At 49.7% G+C, this 19,227-nt stretch overlaps 1 protein-coding gene across 4 annotated transcripts in view; it reads right to left on the bottom strand.

Annotated features, from left to right (window-relative positions):
- Window positions 1-14,812, bottom strand: part of psda (pleckstrin and Sec7 domain containing a) — a 45,742-nt gene extending 30,930 nt beyond the window's left edge. For 3 of the 4 annotated variants that reach the window (XM_076891380.1, XM_014413788.3, XM_014413789.3), the window contains exons 1-8: window positions 14,642-14,812; window positions 13,892-14,548; window positions 4,764-7,262; window positions 4,254-4,356; window positions 2,001-2,275; window positions 1,655-1,923; window positions 578-812; window positions 242-501 (exon numbers count right to left, since the gene is read on the bottom strand). In XM_076891380.1, the coding sequence (XP_076747495.1) occupies window positions 242-501; window positions 578-812; window positions 1,655-1,923; window positions 2,001-2,275; window positions 4,254-4,356; window positions 4,764-7,094 (3,473 nt within the window). In that variant the 5' untranslated portion in view covers window positions 7,095-7,262; window positions 13,892-14,548; window positions 14,642-14,812. Of the gene's footprint in view, window positions 1-241; window positions 502-577; window positions 813-1,654; window positions 1,924-2,000; window positions 2,276-4,253; window positions 4,357-4,763; window positions 7,263-13,891; window positions 14,563-14,641 lie in introns of those variants that run through there. The other variant, XM_076891381.1, reaches the window with a different exon arrangement.
- Between the last annotated feature and the right edge of the window lie 4,415 nt (window positions 14,813-19,227).

The following is a 19,227-nucleotide window of genomic DNA, read 5'->3' as shown; positions in this document are numbered from 1 at the left end:
ACACACACACACACACACACACACACACACACACACAGAGCTGTGCTGCCACCTTGTGGCTGATCTGAGTCCCTGCAGCAGTTTTCAGCTCTCATCACTTTAATCTGCAGATCACGTTTGCACAGCATCCAGAAAGTGCTACAACACACACACACACACACACACACACACACACTGACACTAACCAGGAGCTCGTCTCCTCGTCTGGTCGGCCGCAGAACGAGCGAGCGCTCCGACTCACCTGATGCTGCTGTGGAGCGCTGGTGTCGAGCTCGCCTTCCTGAAGCCGTCTTTGAGGATGGAGCGACGCCACGACTCTCTCTCCGACTTGGACCTGACCGGAGGGCCGCCGTCGTCCTTGGAGCCTCCTCGGAGCCCCGCCCCCGAGGCGCAGAGTGCAAGTTCGGAGCGAGACGTTTCAGAGGCGGCGGACGGGTCCGGACGGGCCAGCGGGGCGAAGCTGAGCTCGATAATCTGCTTGGCGCTCTCGCAGATCTGACTCTGAACACACAGACGAGACAGCGTTATGTCCTGCTGCGCACAGGAAGCCGCGACCCGCCTCCTTTCTGCGTCCTACCTGGATCTCTGGCGTGAGGGTGGGGAGGTCGAAGGTGAATACGGACGTGGATCCCGAGGTCAGCAGGTCCACGCTGTCCAGGCTGCTGTACGACGTGCCCTTGGCCCGGTGGGACTCCATGATGCTCTCGAAGTGGCGGCTGAAGGAGTCCAGGTTGCTGTCGGAAGGTCGGCGGGGGCTGCCGATGGAGATCGGAGACTTGAGGCCCCCGTGGCTGTCGGAGGACTCGGGCGACCTGAGGAAGAAGAGTTAAACCGTGTTAAAGCCTGACTGCGTGTTTAATCCTGGCTTTCAGACGCTCACGCCGAGTCTCCTCATCAGACCCAACTGGGATCAAAGAAAAGTTTAAAAAGCCGAGCGGGAGGAATCTGAGGAGGAAAAGCCTGCACACGGCCTCTCAGTTTACACGCATGTGCGTTAAAGAGGATGAAAGAAGCAGGAGAGACAACTGCCTCCTACACAGGCAGCCCTTCTTCCTCAGCTGCAGCTCTGAATATAAAGCAGGGGGGTCAAATAGACGGCCCACTGCGTGACATTTTAAAACGTGGCCTGTCATAGGCCAGAAAAGTAAGATACAGGAAGTCAGGACTTTACTGTTATGTTTAATCTGACAGGAGAAAAGCTTCTTCCAGGATTTACAGCTGAACACAACTTTTGTGGTTGTCGGATAATAAATCCTTCATTTCTGTGTAGCAGCGTCTCGTGTGATTATTCACGCAGGCAGGGCGGAGCTTTGAACATGAGCAGAAACCCTGATGAAAGTCGTAGTTTATAAAGTTTATAACGCAGCCAATAAACAGAAAACGTGCATATTTGTACAGGTAAATGCAGCCGTGTGCAAACAGACAGCAGACTGGAGTAAAAGCGATGCAGCGGCTGCAGAAGAGAGAAAAGCAGAGTTCAGTAAAGCTTCGAGGGTTCGTGGTGTAAATGAGCTCGATGCAAACAAGCCTGAAAACAACAATCTGAGCTTACATCGCCAAGTCTTTGAGTAATCAGTTACTCTAACAGCTCGACTATGAAACAAGCTGCTTCACTAAAGCTCACCCCCCCTCCCCCCTTTCCTCGCCCTCTCACCCCTTCAGCAGCAGGCTGAGCACCTCCTCCTCCTCCTTCATGGCTTTCTGTCTCTGTCGGTCTCCCTGCATCCTGACGCTGGCCCAGCTCACCACTCCTCCTTCTTCCTCATCTTCCTCGTCTTCCTCCTCCTCCCCATCAACCTCCTTCCTTCCACCTGAGCGAGATTTTGGGGAGGGGTCAGCGGGGTTAAAATTGGAGTTTCCGAGGACACTGCGGTTACTCCCGAAGGCCGAGTCCGCCTCCTCGGCTGCCTCCGCCCGCATTACCTACACCATACGAGAGATGATGATAACGTATTTTAAAAGGAACCAGGTGAGATGCAAACAGGTGGAGGCGCACGCACCTCGTCCAGGTCGGTCTCACGGTAGCAGCGCAGAGGCACGGCGTCCAGGTCCGTCTCCGAGTATTTGAGGGTTCGCCGGATGATGCCAGTCTTGGGGGAGGAGCCTCGAGGGTCGGCGGTCACCAGTTCCACCTCGATCTGCTGGACCTCGTGATGAGACAGCTTTTGTCCCTCGGTTTCCCGCCCCCTCCTCTGATTGGCTGGTTTCAGATGGAGGGAAGAGGGTGGGGTGGGACTGGGCGAGCTGCTGGTCGGAGGCGTCGTGGACGGAGCGTCTACGGGAGGAAAAAGCAGATGTTCATAACGCCAAGTGTCAAAGAGCACAAAACAGGTCCTACGAAGTGTTGAAGCTAAACTCTGATTGGTCCCCAGTTTTCTGTTATTTTTATCCAATTCTAGTTTATTACCAAATCTTAGAGGCAACTTCAAGGTGTTCATATTGCAAAGTACTGACCTGCAATAACACAGAGAAACCCCAACAATCAACAACGCCATGTGAGCAAACACTTAGCGACAGCGGGAAGGAAAAACGGCGTTTTAACTGGATGTAACCTCAGAACGAGGTTCTGCATCCGGTCGTCCTTTGCTCAACTCAACCCGGTTACAGGATACAGACATGCTGTTTAAAAGAGGCAGAGATCTGGTTGGAGATTGGCCTGTAATGAGCTAAGACTGCTGGGTCTAGAGATGCTTTTTGAGTAAAGGTGTAACTGCAGCCAGCTTGAAGGCCTGTGGTACATAGCTGATTATTAGAGATAGGTTGATCATATTTAAGATCGAAGCATTAATTAATGGCAGGACGTCTTTGAGCAGCTTTGTAGGAATGGGGTCTAAAAGACACGTTGATGGTTTGGAGGAAGTAATTATTGAAGTTAACTCAGAGTCCAGAGTAAATATCAGTAGTGTTAAAAGTAGCTGTTCCTAATGATGCGCCTGTTGGATGGCTGTAATGGTTAAAAAACCCAGGGTTGCTCCTGCGCTCCTCGATCGGTGGTGAAGGATAAGCTGTTTGAGTCCAGCAGATATCCTCGTGAAACTTTGATGGATCATGGTGTGAATAAAGTTTAACACAGAGGAACCAGCACTAAAACCCTGGATTTGGACCCGTTTCTGATATTTCACTACAGAAACGTACGAGTGCAAACAAATTAGATCAGTTTATACACAGAAGGACTCCAGATAAGCTGTGTTCCATGTTGAGACTTGACTTTATCAATATCAAACTGTCTACAACGACCTGTTGGAGCTCAGAGTTACACCGACACGATCGGAGCTGCAGCTCAGAGCACGCCAGCGCAAACTTTAAGACTCGGTTCTGTGTCGTTTAGGGCTGACGCCCGGTTTTAAGTGAGAACGTACAGAACAGGAAGCGGTGATGTGTAGCAGCACCTGTGAGCACAGTTGTACTCTCTGTAAAACCCCTCTGAGCTTACGTTAAGCTGCAGCTTCGGCTAATTGGCTTAGAAGACGCTGGGAACTCCGGGAGCTCCGTGTTTACTCCACAGCAGCAGAGAAAAGACAGAACGGCCCTTTAACCTGCTGCAAACAGACTCCGGGTCATCAGCACACTGTTGCTGCTGCTGCACCACTACGAGCAGTCCCAGCATCGGTGCTGTCAGACGGTTGGAAGAACACAAAGCCTGTAAGGTCGTATTTACCTGCTGTGGTATCTACGAAGAGGTGGGTGTGGCTTCACTTAAGGGCTGCTGTTAAATTATATATGCTGTAACATTTACAGTGTGATGCCAGAAACACACACCTGCTGCACACGTCTGCGCTTCATAAACAGTCATTAGTAAAGAGCCGCCATCAACACTGGTATTTACCTGCAGACGCCCCGCCTGCTTCAGAAAGCCCACCAACACCGTCACTCAGCAGGTGACCTCCAACAACACTACTGTTTTAACCCGTCCAGGTGTCAGTGCTCATGCTCCCACCTGTTTAATATTCCAGTTTACACTCTGAGAAACTGAGACATAAAATTAGCTGACTGAGTGAATTATTGAAATCTAAGAATGCATTGGTGGAGCGTTGTGTGTCGTCCTACGACTGGACGCAATAAAATTAATCTGACATTTACAGATGTTAGAGTTTATAATAATGTGTGTCTGCTGACATAAACACGTCCATACTGAGAAACAGAGTCTGGACCCAACATGGACAGAAGCGGCTTCTTTCTGATAGAGTTTATGCGGATTTGGTCCACGGTGTAGGACCTGAGGTCAAAGGTCATGTAGGAACTGCCTACCGCACCTTTACTGCAGCGGCTCTTCTGGCTTCCGAACAGGAACTCCCACTTGGCCTGGGCGATCTTCTGCGACCTGGAGGACAGAGCTGTTGCTGATCCGACGTCTGACTGAAACGGACAGGAAGTAGCATGTTTACATGTGTTTATAAACACGGGAAGGAAGCAGCGGTGCGTTGGATACGTGCCGTTCGCTGACACATTAAAGAGAAGCAGAGTTTGAGCTGGTGCAGAAGCTTTTGTGCTTTAATTGCTGTGACAGTCTAAAGCAAAAATCATCATTATGTAAACGTTAGGCCGGTCCTGTTTCAGCACAGCGGGAGGAAACGTGCGCGACGGAAACAAAGACAAGTCGCTGAATCAAAGTGAAAGCTGCAGTTTTACTTTGCTTTCATTATCGATTTATTGCAGTCGAGGTGAAGATGACGACTTACTGGAGCTCACTGACTCAACACACACTCTACTTGATGACCTCCTCTTACACAACCACACCCTCCTCCCCCTCCCATCCATCCGACCTGCATCCCGGAGCCACCGTCTGCCGTATCGTGGCTCGACTGGCTCGAGGTCTCCGGGGACAGACTGTCCCTCAGGCTCCCCGTCACTCCACTGGAGCTGTGAGAGGACGGCCCGGCACCGCCGCTGTGGTCCTGGACGTCCTCTGTCTGATCCTTGGTCACGCCCACACCCAGCCTCTGCTGCTCCTGCCCCGATGTCTTCACCCCTTTATCGCCCCCATCCTTTTCACGACTCTCGTCTTTGTGTGAAACGTAAACTCTGGGAGGTGCCTGACGGTAGTTTTCTTTGAGTTCGCTCCTGTCCTCCATCCACTCCTGCTGCCTGGAGGTCCAGCTCACAGGCAAAGCTTCCACGGTCGGTCTGGAGACAGGTTTCCTGGTGATTTCAGGGCTGTCTCTGGGTGATCTCTCAGACAGGTGATCGTACTGTCTTCGCTCCACGCCAGGTGACCTGTGGTCTCCGGTGTACTGTGGCGGCTGGTAGCGGTGCAGGGAGGACATGTCCTTAGTAGGTGATGCGCTCCGTTTCTGCCGTGGGTCCAGTTCAGGTGACTGAGAGGCAGCTGCACGGTACAATCTAGCAGGCATGGCTGGCGATGCTGGTGAGGAGAGGCCTTTCTGTGACGAGACTGGGGAGATTCGTCCTGGTTTAGTGTGAGGTACTTCCTTGTCAGTTTTCCGGCTGTGGTTCCAGGGATCCACCTGTAAAAGCTCAGGGGAGCTCCGTCCATAAAGGGCGGAGTACGGTTGTGATTCTTTCCGTGCAGTCTTGGGACTCTCGGGCCGAAAAGACTCAGGAGGAGTCGGAGTTCGTCTCTCTGCAAAAATGCTGGAAAGTCTGCTGGCCTCCAGAGCTAACTTAGAAGCCACATCGAGGTTTGAGGATGGGGAGGCACTCCTCCTGCCGCCGACATCGCTGGCTGCGTCACTCGCTCTGCTGCAGCGTGACAACCTGTAGGGACTCCTGCTGGTTAAATTCAGTTTATTGCTTGAGCTGCTGTCTATCCCGTCTGTGGCTTTTTGGCTGGTGTTGGTAGTGTTAGCATTATGGGCGCTGTGATGAGAGGTCCCAGGTGTGCAGGAAGTGCTGGCAGGTAATACGTTAGTTTGAACCTCATGCTGGATGTCTGTGGGCCTCCCTGCAGGTAACGGTGGGTGAAATTTACTTGAGTGTCTAGGGCTCTCGTCTCCCATCCACGGCCTGGGTTTGCTCTGAGTCGGGCCATTGGAGTGCAGTTTAGCAGCTGGATCTGCAGAGTAAGACCAGCAGCTAGTGTGGGCACACAGATGGTTGGAGGCAGGACTTCTGGGTAATCCGTTCACTGGACTACGGGAGAGGGTCCTGTCCAGTTCCATGAGCTGGGTCTTGCACGGCAGGGTGAGGGTGCTGCGGGGCAGGTCAGGTGAGCCCCCCCAGGACTGGCAGCGAGAAGGCTGATAATGCCGAGGCAGGGAGGGGCTGCTGTTCTCAAATCGGTGACCTCCAAATCTGCGCATAAGCTCTGGAGATCCAAACTCCTCAAGGGCCCTGTAGGTGGCACCTCTGGCCACTGAGTCCAGGTTAGCTCTCTGCAGGTAAGGTGAGCCCCGTGGGGCTGGACTCTGAGCCGGGCAGGTGTGGCTCTGTGACAGGTAACCATTGTACGACATTGGATCGCTGAGCCTCTTCCGAAGGTGAGCGGGCAGCACCTTCCTGCTTCCCATTTCCTTGAAAGGACTGTCCGGCTCATTATGAGACAGAGAATTTCGGCGGGCGGCCGTGTTGTGCACGTTTGCTTTCTCTATGTAGCTAAACGACACCACGGATTTCCTCCCCTCATTGCCCTCCACCCCTGGGACCTCGCAGTACCTGCGACCGCTGACTGGTGTGGAGGGCACAGTCAGCCTCCCAGAGGATGTTGATGATGGTGAGATAAACACCCTCCTCTGGTGGGGATCCATGTCTGAGGAACAGATGTGTCCAAGTGAGCCGTGGTGGCGTGGAACGGTCATTCCCGGTGTAAGGACTTCAAGTAACTGCCCAAACCTGTCATGCAGTGCATCTTCTTGAAGCTGGGCGTTCGACCGGAAGTTGACCGACTGCCTGGAGGAGGTCTTTGAGAGAGGCAAGCTGTGGTTCTCGCCCCCCATGTGGTGCTGTATCGGAGAGAGATCCGGACTGGGGTTCCGGCTGGAGTAGGCAGAGCTCCTCTGAGAGTGAGGGAGAACATCTGGACATTGAAGCATCAGATGACTGGAACCATCATCTCCTCGGCCCGGCACCTTACCTTCCTCCTCAGCAACAGACCTCACCTCGACGTACAGGTGGAGGACCTTACCGGCCTGGGACATATCTGCCCTTCCTTTAAAACGCTCCAGAGTTCCCTGCTGTGGACCTGTGCTACAAGTCCAAAAGGTCCTTAGACTTGTTGGTGTCCAGCACAGAATTCATCTAGTCTTTGGTGAGGGGCAGGACTGGGGTACCAGTTCCATCCTGCAGCTGCACATCTTCTCTTCGACCTGCAGCAAGAAACACAGACAGAGTTCAAAGTTAATATTCCAGTTTATCCTCTACAAGGGTTGAATCCATAAAGGTTTGATCATTTAAGCTTTGCTGTTTTAAACCTTCCATTTCCTCAAGATATCAAATCATCCACTTCACCCACTAGGCCAACCTCTGCAGGGTTGGGTTTTGTTTAGGCATAAGCCGAACCCTTAGCTCCAAGTCTGGATTGGTCCACAGCGACAAAGTGGATGTTAAGAGGTTAAAGACACCTAGCATTCCTAAAACTTGGAGACTGAAAAAAAAGATCTTTTCCAAACCAAGAAAGTACAAACAAACTGAATTTGAGGCTTTTCCTGGGTGAATGCTTTGAGCATCGCAGAATGATCATCATCAACAGGAAGTAGTTATTATGTAACTATAACAGTTGCAGATGTCACTAGAAGCTACCAATCATATGGTTTCGACTGTACCACATGAAATTTGCATGTAAAGTGTGACAGAAAGACGTTTTCCACCCCACTAACTGCACAGCTTCAGGCTGATGATCATGTTTGACCTCACGCTTCATCAGTTCTCACCCAATCCTGTATTTAGGTCACAGTGTCCTCAGACTGGTTCACTGCTAGAAACCAAACACCTCATGTTTTAGTCATCAGAAGCAGAGTCCAGCCCCACAGTGTGGGTTAGGAAGGTGAATGTGTGGAAACTGGATGAGAACGAGTGAATTTCAGACAATGTCAGGAAAAAACTCAGAGCGGGAAATTCTCTGATAACGCTCACACTTCTTTTTTAAAAAAATATATATTTAAACTTTATTTTAGAAGCATTTCCTTGAGATTAAAATGCATTTTTCAAAGAACGCCGGGCCCACAAAGAGGAGACCCGGCAGAGAGCAACACAACAGGAGGTTTTATCTAGCACGAACCTCAGGGACAGAAAAATGAAAGCAACGCTGTCAAAACAACAGCTCCTCTCCTCCAGGGTGCACCAGGCCGACTCCGAGGGAGACCGTCGCCAAACGCTCATGGTTTCAGTCCTTCAGGAGGTTCTGGGGGAACCTTGGAGGGGTTCTAGGTTCTGGCTCACAATTTGGTTACAGAAGCACCAAATGTGGATTCGACCACAACAGCTTTGCATGATTTGAGGTTCTTTATATCATACGTTGCCATAATTCAGCTCCTCAGATAATCCTCTGTCTGAAGTAGGCCGTTTAACCCCCACCCCCCGTTTCAACAGCACATGGGCGGGGCTTCTGAAATTACCATATGGGGGTATCCCCTCTGTACGATGTCATAAAGATCTAGAAGAAGAAAAACGCTGTGATAAACTGTTTATAGCAGTCACAGGATTACTGCTCATGCACAGAGCTCATCGTAGAAGGAAGGAGCGTTTGAATGTTTGGAGCGAAAAACTCAAAGTCTTAAAGTTTACATGTACTTGTTTGGTCGGTCGGTGAGGATGATGTGCGGCACGTCACTGTGACTAAACAGGAGCTGAGGGGTGAGGAGGCTCTGCGTGGCCTCAGGGAGATCTTGGGAGTGAAACCTTCGATCAAAGGGGTGAGGAAGGTGTTTGCTGTGCAGTGTGGCTCATTATCAGCTGAGAAAGACAAGCTGCTGCCCTTCTCAGTTCTCTGGTATCTACATGTGCTCTCTTGCCCTTGGCCGTCCTCCAACGGGGCGGCAGGAGCGCGTGGGCGAGCAGGCTGCGACTGACACGTGAGTTCAGCTCGTCTGTTAAAGGGAGGAGCAGAAGCAGCTTGACGGGTGTTCAGGTGAGGAGTCGGCAGCCACACCGTGACCTCTGTGACCGCTCCTCCTGAGCGTGTCCGGAGGAACGTCTGCGCAGACCGGCGTGTTTTACACAGCCCGCTCCTTCCATCACGCTCCATTTAACCACCTCACTGAGGCCGCTCGTGCTTCTATTCTCGGCTTTTTACAGCTCCTATCTGTGTCGTCGCCGCTCGCCTGTTCCACATTTTACAGTAAATCTGAGCTTCTGTGCTGCTCGCTGATGTAGGTCAGCAGTTTAGATCACGAGGAGAGGTCACATGAAAACACAAGAGGCTGCAGGAAACAGTGGCGTACAGGAGACGTTTGAGATGCTGATCAGGCGTGACACGTGCTGAGCAGAGGGTCGAAAGGTCATTTCGGTCCCTTTCAGTGTCGTCGGCGTTCACCTGCAAGCGTCTTCCACACGCGTGTGCGTCCTGCAATCGTGCGCCTTGCTGGCACGTGTGGGGGTGTGAAACGGCTTAAAAACCAGTTTTGCTGGTTTCTGTCAGAGGAAATGACACACACACACAAAGTGTTGCTGCTCTGATCTCCTGATCTCGAGTAGATCCAGAACAAAGAACCTGAACTTTGTTATTCTGCTGAGTGAACTTTAGAGCGTGCGCCACGGCGGCGTGCACGAGCAGCACGGCGGATGTGGAGCAGATGTTGGTGCTGAGATGCGAGTCAGTGCGCGTCTCCTCTCAGAAACAACAAGGCGACCTGTCGGCTCGTTTCTAGCTCCTACCGCAGCAGCTTAGCATGATTCATGGTTCAAAATAATCCTTCTTTGTCTTAACTCGGTGCTTCCTCGCCTCTCCTGGCTGCCCCTCACTAACCGGAGGTCTGAGAGCAGAGATTTATAAAAGCGGTGGCCTGCTACTTAAATCAGGCTGAACAGAAGCGTCCACGGTCAGAATTACCATGGCGTTCACTCAGAGGTCTGGTGGGAGGAGCCATCAGTGGAGCTGAGTGTTTTTAAGCCTCCTTTTAAAATGAGAACTTTAATCACATCTATACCTGCAGTTTTCATGTCCTGCAGACCTCTGAGATGAATCTGTGGAAATTCCACAATGGCTACCAACTCAGTGGGTGACTCCTTTGGTCCCGAGATGACCATACAAGATACCCACTCTCTATGACATCATATAAACCCAGGAGTAGAAAAAAACTGAGCGTTCCGATCATTATTAAAACACGTTCACCACGAACAGGAAAACAGGACAAACTCATCAAATCCACATCAAACTGTAGAGCAGGAAGACGTTGCTCTGTGATGAACGGAGAGCAGGAATGATGCTTTAGGGCGAGGAGAGCGAGGAGAGCGACTCCGTGGCGTGATCAGCGGCATTTACAGCTATCAGAGGGTAAAACCTGCATCTGAGGCTGACAGGGTCCAGCAGTGCTTTAATCAGATGTAAGTGCTGCCCTCGGGTTATGTCATACTCAGGTCCCGTGTTTCTGCACCGACGTGTTCACGTCCACAGAGAAGCGACGGCGCTGTAACGATCAACACATTAATAACAATCTGATCGGCGGTTCGTCCTTTTTGCGACGGCGTTTCTGGTAACAAACTGCTACTCTCGTCTTCACAACGAGCATCAGCTCCAAATAATCCTGACACCTGAGTGATGTAACCTGCTACAGGACGCCGTGTCAGGTTTTTGCTTCGGAGCGCGATCAAAGGGCGCTTTGTCTTTCCTGCAGAGGAACATCAGAGAGCTGCTTAAGCGCCCCCCAAACCTCTCTAAGCAGCTCTCTGCCTTTATTGAATCTGACTCCTCTGCTGCTCACGCATCAGTCCTCATCACCGTCACGTCCACTTTCATCACCTCCAGCACCGGACGAATCCGGTGAGATGGGTTTCGCTGTGAAATCTGCAGTTCCTCTAACGTCCACCTGAAGAAATCACAGTTCTTCCAGAACTGCAGCCAATCCGATTTTCTTTCCTTCTCAGCAGAAATCAAGCTGAAGCCTCGTCTCTGCACCAAAGCAGCTTCAAGACAATCAGCTTCCTGTCCTGAACAAAAACACTGGATCATCCCTCCAAACCTGCTTCATGGACAGGTGTGACCAGGGGGGCGGTGCTCCTTTTAATAAGCAACATCATCACAGGTACACAACTCGTGCCAAACCTGCAGTTCCTCTGAGGTCCAGCAGAGGCAGCAGTGAGTCCGTCCCCACAGACCTTCACAGCAGACATAAACATGTTTACAGCCTGATCCACAGACTGTGTGTGGGTCATTTCCTCCTTCATAACAGCTGTACGAGGGGAGGATGTTTTCATAGCTCACCTGGATTAAAGTCTGTGTTGTTAGGGGCGTGGCCTCTTTGACTGACAGGTGGACGGCACCACAGGCGGCCATAGCTCTCAGCCGTCTATTCGGCTTCACCTCAGCTAATTTTTATCTTATCCAGCCAATAACGTGGCTGCTGTGAGGCAGATGTACTAACAGACTTTCTGAGGAGGCGGAGCTTCAGGTTTGTGGTCACAGTGAGAGGAGCCCACTGTTCTCCGACTCGCTGACCTGGACACACATGTGCTTCAGAGGACATAAACACTGAAGTTCAAACGACGCATGGAAGGAGGCGCTCACGCTGACGGCGTCACTGAGAAGGTCTCTGTGAGCTGCAGCTCTGCAAACTGTTGCTGTCTCTGTGAAGTCATTTTCCAGACGCCTGGCTCGCATTTAGCAGCCGGAAAGTTTTATATCTGCAGCCAATTAAAAGCAGAACGTGACTTTAATTCCTGCAGCTGCTGCGAGCGCCCGACACGTCGCCGGCTCTCAGCTGGAACGACTTGAAGCACGAGCGCGTGCGAGTCCTTCCTCACTGACTGCGATCCTCACCCTGAGCTCTCCGGTCAAAGGTCAGAGGAGGTAAAAGAGGCTCCGAGTGTTGCTTCCTGCTGTCGTTGACAAAAGTCTGGCTGCAGAGGAAACACAAAGCAGCAGCAGCTCCTGAACTCTGACCTCAGTTTACAGCCGCTCTTGCACTGACGCTGCCGATCCTCGCTCACAGAGATAACCGAGAGGAAAGGACGAGGGTCAGGGGTCAACTTTGTTCTGCTTCTCTAACTGCAGCCGTGTGTTAAACTGCTGCTGTGCACCGATCAATAATTATTGATAAGGATTTGTCTGTTTCACCTGTTCGTGGTCCAACTTTGACTTCCTGATTCCATATATTTGAATAATTACTGCTGCTAGTTTCACTTTGCCTTCAAACCGTTTTGGTGATTTTATTATCGCCCCCTCGCTTTTATCTAACGGCCACTCAAAGGGGCCCCAACCACACTTTTAGCAGCCAAGCAATAGTTTCTAAACCAGACGACTGGAAACGACTTTGTTTCCCAGGCCTGTTCAAATGTGCCACACAGAGCTGTGCAAAAGTCTTGAGCCACCCCTCAGGTCTGCTGAGCAGCTCTCGAGCTTCCTGAAGCTCCTTAAAGTTCTTCTGTGGACATTGGCTGCTTTTCCTCTCCTGTTCAGTCCTTGTACGGGAGCTTTCTCACAGGAATGACAGTGAATCCCACACACCTGAGCAGAGGTGCAGTTAGTTAGCATCAGCCTGTCTCACAAACTCATCATCTGTTCCAGTTTCTTTACCAAATCTGTCAAAAATGCCAACGATATCACAGCTTCTCATGAAAACAGGATTTTGTCTCCAACATGGTGATTCCAAAGAGCTGTCAGCTGAAACTCTGCACATCTCAGCATGGTGTCAGTGTGTCCTCAAAACCCTGAGGAAAGTGGACAGAAGAGGAAGTGGGAGGCCATAAAAACTCGACAGCAGCTGAACAGGACCTGAGAGATGATCTGGACCTTCAGCTGATCGAGAAGCTGTTCTTAATGAAGGCAACCTGGAGTCTGCAGCCATCTGTGAAGCTGGGTGGAGGCTCTGTCATGGTTTCAGCTGCAGCTCAGTCAGAGCTGTTGGAGATCTTTGATAAACTGATGAATCACAGAGTCTGATCCACCACGCAGGAACATCTGGGAACATCTGACTGACAGCAGCTTCCTGTTCCAGCATGACAACGATGCAAACACACTGTCAGTGCAGAGAAAGCACACCTGGATCTGACACCACACAGCAGGACACCATCAGTCACGGACGGGCCTCCGCAGAGCCGCCCTCAGCTGAGGAGACGTCTTCCTGAGGATCCTCACAGAGCTGACAGCTGCTCACACTAAAGCTTGTTTGTGTCTGCATTGTGCAGTTCATGTCTGTTTGCAGCTTAATAAATCTCTTGCACATTATTATATGTTAAAGTTCACAGAAGTTCATTCTTTGTGAACTCTGTCTGAAGCCACCAGCTGCTGTTCTTCCTTCCTGTTAAAACCAAAGTCTCACGATTACACGAACTAATCGACCAACCGAGGAAGCTTCTGTCCGCTGGGAGGTAAAGTCTCCTGATAACTGCAGCAGCTCCTTGAAATATGACCTTTAAAATGATTTTTTGGACTCTACATGGATGAGAGCGTTCAATAATCGTGTCTTACATGCTGCTGTGGTACAAACTGCCTTTGTTTGTGGAGCGTTCAGACACCCTGAGCTCTCCTCCCAGAGTTAACCACGAAGTACTTTTACTTGTTTCAGAGTATTTTTACAAAGTTTTACTGCAGTGAAAGGTCAGATTACTTCATACCTGAGATATAAAGAGTGTGAGATACCTGACATGCTGTCAGAGTGTGTGTGTGTGTGTGTGTGTGTGTGTGTGTGTGTGTGTGTGTGTGTGTGTGTGATAAGCACTCTTAGTCCTTCTTTTCCTGGACTCTGCTAATAGGATTCCCTCCTCCTCCTCCCACCACACACAGCTCAATCCACCACATAAAACCACACGTACACACACACGCCTGCCGCTGTAACCTTACCTGTGTGTCCTCGCTGCGGCAGTTGCCGTGGTAACCCGCCTCTCTGCGTGCTACAGCTGGTTTTATCCTCCTTCGGCCTCCTCTTCCTCTCTGAACACTTGTTGTCTGCAGCAGCGCCGGCTCATCGTGGATTTACAGACTGCGCTCAGCTCCTCCTCTTCCTCGTCTTCCTCCACCTCTACTTCCCATCTCCTGTAATCAGCTGACGCCCCGCCTACCCCTCCTCCTTCCAGACAGTCTGCCAGCCAATCGGGCGCTCCGCCATCCGCAGACCCGGCTCCTTCACAGCCAATGACGGGCAGCTGTGACAGATGGCAGCTTAGGAAAGGTGGGGGGAGCACGGGGAGCGGGGGGTGTCCAGTATCAGGATAATGTGCAGAATTACAGGCTGATTAAACTGTGATGTCACACGTCACTGCAGCGGGACCGGCCCACAGCCTGTGACCTCATCACTCTTTGCGTTACATCAGCGTACACCTGCAGGGGAAAACTGCAGCTGCTCCACAGGGGGCGCTCTTCTGACAGCCCAGTGACCACGTGCCGTGCTCTCAGCACATACACACATCAAGCTGGTACGTTTATACATTCGTGGCCTGTTTGAGTCTCTCCTGCCGACCCCCTCCAGAGACGAGGCGAGGACGTTACTCGCGGAGACAGCTGGGAAACAAAGGAGCAACAAGCAGAAGGTTACAGATTCACTCAATACGCAGCTGCAAAATAATCTGAGCCAAGCTGCACGGGTCCTCTTACCTGTGTCGCAGCTGCTGGGAGTGCTGGTCGGCTCCACTCTGGATCCAGTTTCAGGATGAAGAATATCCCAAACTCACAAAAATATACACTTGTTTTTTCCTGTTATCATTCATCATTTTTAATCTCCCGTTTCCTGAAACCTTGTTGAGGTGCCGACGCCTTTTGTAACAGCTGAAATTATAGGTTCAATTATAAGTTAAACATGAGTTTTTGCAGCATTAGTTACTTTTGCGTGACACACTACAGTGATCCTGTTGTCTGATATCAGCGAGTTCGGTGTGTGTTGAGTGCTCGTTCTTGTAGACCTGAGCATCGTCTCTGCCTCCGCTTAGACCGACAGCAGTGTAATCGTTTTCTCCTGTAAAGCACGGCGTCCTCCAAGAGCTCACTTTCAGAGGAACTTGTTTATTATCGCTCCGCATTCTTAAAACAAAGGTGCAGGATGGTTTCTGGCTGGGTGGTCTTGCCTCGCTCTGCGGTGTTTTGCAGCTCAATGCGAAGCAGCTGTAATGAGAATGAGAACCTCCGAGTCCTCAGCTGCCTATTTGGGAGCATCTCTGGGTTCTGCTCGTGGGTGAGGGAACAGCTGAGCAGACAGACTCGTACAGCCATGACCTGAGAGTGAAGCCGAAGCTGTCCGGCTACTCGTCGAACCACGTTCCTACCCTGATCTATGACCACGGGCTTAGGGTGGTGACAGAAGGACGGGTGCAAGTGTCAGAAATGAGCTTCTTCTGAGGGGCGGAGACAGGATGTGCAGCTCAGTCCTCCACGTCTGAAGGACCCAGCTGAGGTGGTTCACCTGACCAGGCTGCCACGTGGAGGCCATCTGTGCTTAGACTACTGCTGACCAGGATACACAGGATATTCGCTGCTATGCTGACGACGCGCTGCTGTACCTTTAAGCCCCGTCATCGTCCCGTGGACTCATTAGTGCCTCGTCAGCTGTCAGGTCCCACACCTCCTGCACTCCAAACGTTCTCTCGTTTCAATAAATTCACTCTCGTGAAAATAAAAATCCAACCTTAGGTCAGTGATTCTCACTGTGGGCTCCTAAGATTACTGCCTGTGGGCCACAACAAGTCACTTAAAACATTATTATTTCCTCATAAGTCTTTAAAAAAAAACTATCAGTAGAAATGTAACATTTTAAAAGTGGTAGATTTTTACATAACTTCACCTTTCAGAATAAAGTCATACTGAAGATGCACGTCTGGTTTTTACAGGTAAAATGAAATGTTGGGATACAAGAATCGCTTCTAAAATTAATTCAGTTTATCTGTTGAAGGGGAAGAAGCTGGATGAGGCTGGAGATGTTCGGGCTGAGGTCTTTTCTCTGCTCCCCTCTGCTTAAAGACTTTCTAACTCTCCGTGTAATAATAATAATAATAATAATAATAATAATCACAGAGCTGTTCTATCCTGATATCAGTGATCGTGATGAGGCCTGCTGTGTGCTGGATTACTTTAAAAAGCGTTAAGCTAATAATTTCACGTTGAAGTGAAGACGTGAAACGTGCGATAGAGTTCCTGCTTTTATTTGTGAGATGAAATGAGAAGCATCAAAGAGAAACTGAAAATAACTCGTGCAGTTTGTAGGGATGAAACGCAGCAACGACTGAAGCACGCAACAACTTCAGAAATGACCTCATCGTGTTCGAGTCTTCCACTTTCACGAACACTGTTTGGGTTTGTTAGCAGCTTCAAGGCGAGCACTGACAGCCTGAACACTGTTCGCCTGTCCACATCCACACGAATAAACACGGGGACCCGCTGCAGTTTCTCTTTAAATGACCTCAAATCTGATCCACACAACTTAAACATGCTCGCTGGGACTTTATTTTACAGCAAGAAGCCTTTTCAAGAACAAAGGGTCGGTTTTTGCTGCTTTTTTAGAGCTCTGGTTCCGGCTGTTGTCGGCAGCAGCCCAAACTCCTTTCAGAAATGTGTGTTTTTACCACTCCCCCCAGTAAAATCCACACTTCACATCCCTGCGTGTCATACTAAACCTTTCATTTACATCACAGGCAGACATTTTCATGTCCGGCATGCACTTAATCGACTCAGCAGCCCTGAATGATCTGAAATGTCGACTTTTCCAAGAGCCTGGCATCGCTGTTGGCACCGCTCGGCAGGGTGGACCATCCTTGTGAAGAGGCGCGGGGAGGGTTGTAAAAGTAGAAATGTGACTGAGGGAAACACTGTTTGTGGGGTCAAACGTACCCCGGAATAATGGGCAGGTGCTACTGCCCCGGGGGCAGACCCCCAGCTTTGTTCTCCCGCTTGTTAAATTTCATTCATGAGGGAATCATCTCAAAATGTCATGTTTTTCAAAGGAGATTCGCACGCAGTCCACTTACCTCCGGGATACGATGGGATGCAGCGGGGTCTGCAGCTTTCAGAGACCCCTGCAGCAGCTCGGCGGCACCGCGGCGGACTCCGGGTCACCCGCTCGCTCCATTTCACGGTAACGCTGTCTGTAACGGCGAAGTGCGGGAGTAGTAACTGTAACGGCTAGCTAAGTGAACTAGGTTCCATGGCGGAAGCAGTGAAAGTCCAGCCGGAGGTGAAGAGTCCGCTCGGCTCCTTGTTCTCGCGCTTCCGCCGCTCTTTGCTCGCTTTTTCAGGCGCTTGCTTGACATTAGTTTACGTTCTCCACGGTGACTCCAACTTCCGCATCTTTGGTGACGTAACGGGTCGTTGAGCTACGTCAGACAGGCCCGAGCGGAAGACACGCCTACAACCGATTACGCGTACGCTTAACTTTCAAAATAAAAGCTCGAATAAACTGTGTTTATCCTGCTGCTTTTAGACTTGTGGATGTTTTCTTCTTTATTCTGTTTAATATGAATCCTAAAATTATTTGTCAGACGTTGGTCTCATGTAAAAACAAGTTTTTGTATACACCTGTCTTTCACCTCTAAAATTACTTCTTTTAATAATAAAATTGTTTCCTAAAAAAACCTGGGACAGGTAGACCTTTGTATGTTAGCATATTCATAACGGAAACCTAGTGTCCTGGGATCCACTGGGATCCACTGGGATCCACTGGGATAACGTTCCTGAACCTGTTTCCACGTCACACAGCGCTGCTCAGGTGTCCCAGCAGTGCCTCTATTTCCTCTATTTCACTTTTTTTTATTTTCTCCAGATATGACGTAATGATCTGGTACAGCATATATGTATATATGTATACATATATATATATATATATATATATATATATATATATACACACATATATATATATATATATATATATATATATATATATATATATATATATATATATATATATATATATATATGTATGTATGTATGTATGTATGTATGTATGGGGGAAAAAAATGAAAAATACGTTTTTAACCTGGACTTAAAAACTGGCACTGGTCCGTGTTTAATATGGAGAGGAAGGCTATTCTAAAGCATCGGAGCCGCAGCAGAGCCGCTCGGTCTAAGTGTCAGCCGTGACTTTGGGACAGAAAGCAACAGCTGCTCAGCTGACCGGAGCGAACATGGGGCTTCAATGTTTCCAGAGACGGGTCTCCCAGCAGATTCTGCATGAACGCTGAAGATACTTATTATTTAGACGGAGGAATACTCACACGTGGAGCATCGGCTTTTTACCGGAACATTCACACCAATGTGAACTCTCTCCGTAGCATTACAGGAAGCATCATTTCAAAATAAAATTCCAACAGATGACAATGAAGACATACCTATTAACTAGCCCAACATTCAACAAATCAGACAAATAAACAGGTGCAGGACCATTTAGAGATTTAAAAACCAATTAAAGGACTCTAAAACGGATCCTAGATTCAATTGGAAGCCAATGTAAAGAGGCCAAAACCGGAGTCATGTGGTAGAATTTCCTCCTGCCAGTTAAAAATCATGCCGCGGCATTTTGCACTAGTTGCAAGCGTGACAAAGTGCCCTGCCCAACCCCTATTAAAAGAGAATTGCAATAATCCAAACGTGAAGTAATAAAGGCGTGAATAACAATTTCCAAGTCAGGCTTGGAAAGAAGAGGCTTAAACGTCTGAGGTGACAGAACGCTGATTTCACCACCGCGTATACGTGACCATCAAAGGCAAGTGCAGAATCAATTTTTACTCCGAGATTTGTGATCGAACTCTTTAAATGTAAAGTCAAAGCGGGAAGATCAACATCTGGAGCGTCAGAAAAACGATTTTGAACAAATAGGATCGCTTCCGTCTTACGATCATTAAAATGTATAAAGTTTTTGCCATCAATAAATAAATCGATCACAGGCTGATCACAGCCGGCTGCTGCTGAGCGTCACGGCCATCAGGATGAAGGCTTCTGCTGATTTCTCCCTGTCCTCTGTCCCAGCAGAGAAATGACGCCCTCTGCTGGGATGAAGAAGAAACTGCAGCAGTGACTGCGCTCATGCAGCACATCAGGCTGCTTTTCAGATGAAAACGTTCCCTTTTGATAAAGCATGCAGGTGGGACAGGTGACCCTGACCCAGCTTACACATGATGCACTCAGTGTTTCTTCTTCACTCACCACTGTGCATGCAATCAATACTTATTATTAACCTTTGACTCTCTACCATGCTG

Source organism: Maylandia zebra, linkage group LG13 (assembly GCF_041146795.1).
Source record: "Maylandia zebra isolate NMK-2024a linkage group LG13, Mzebra_GT3a, whole genome shotgun sequence".
Taxonomy (NCBI): domain Eukaryota; kingdom Metazoa; phylum Chordata; class Actinopteri; order Cichliformes; family Cichlidae; genus Maylandia; species Maylandia zebra.
The sequence above is the reverse complement of the archived record's forward strand: the minus strand, read 5'-3'. Positions and strand labels throughout refer to the sequence as shown.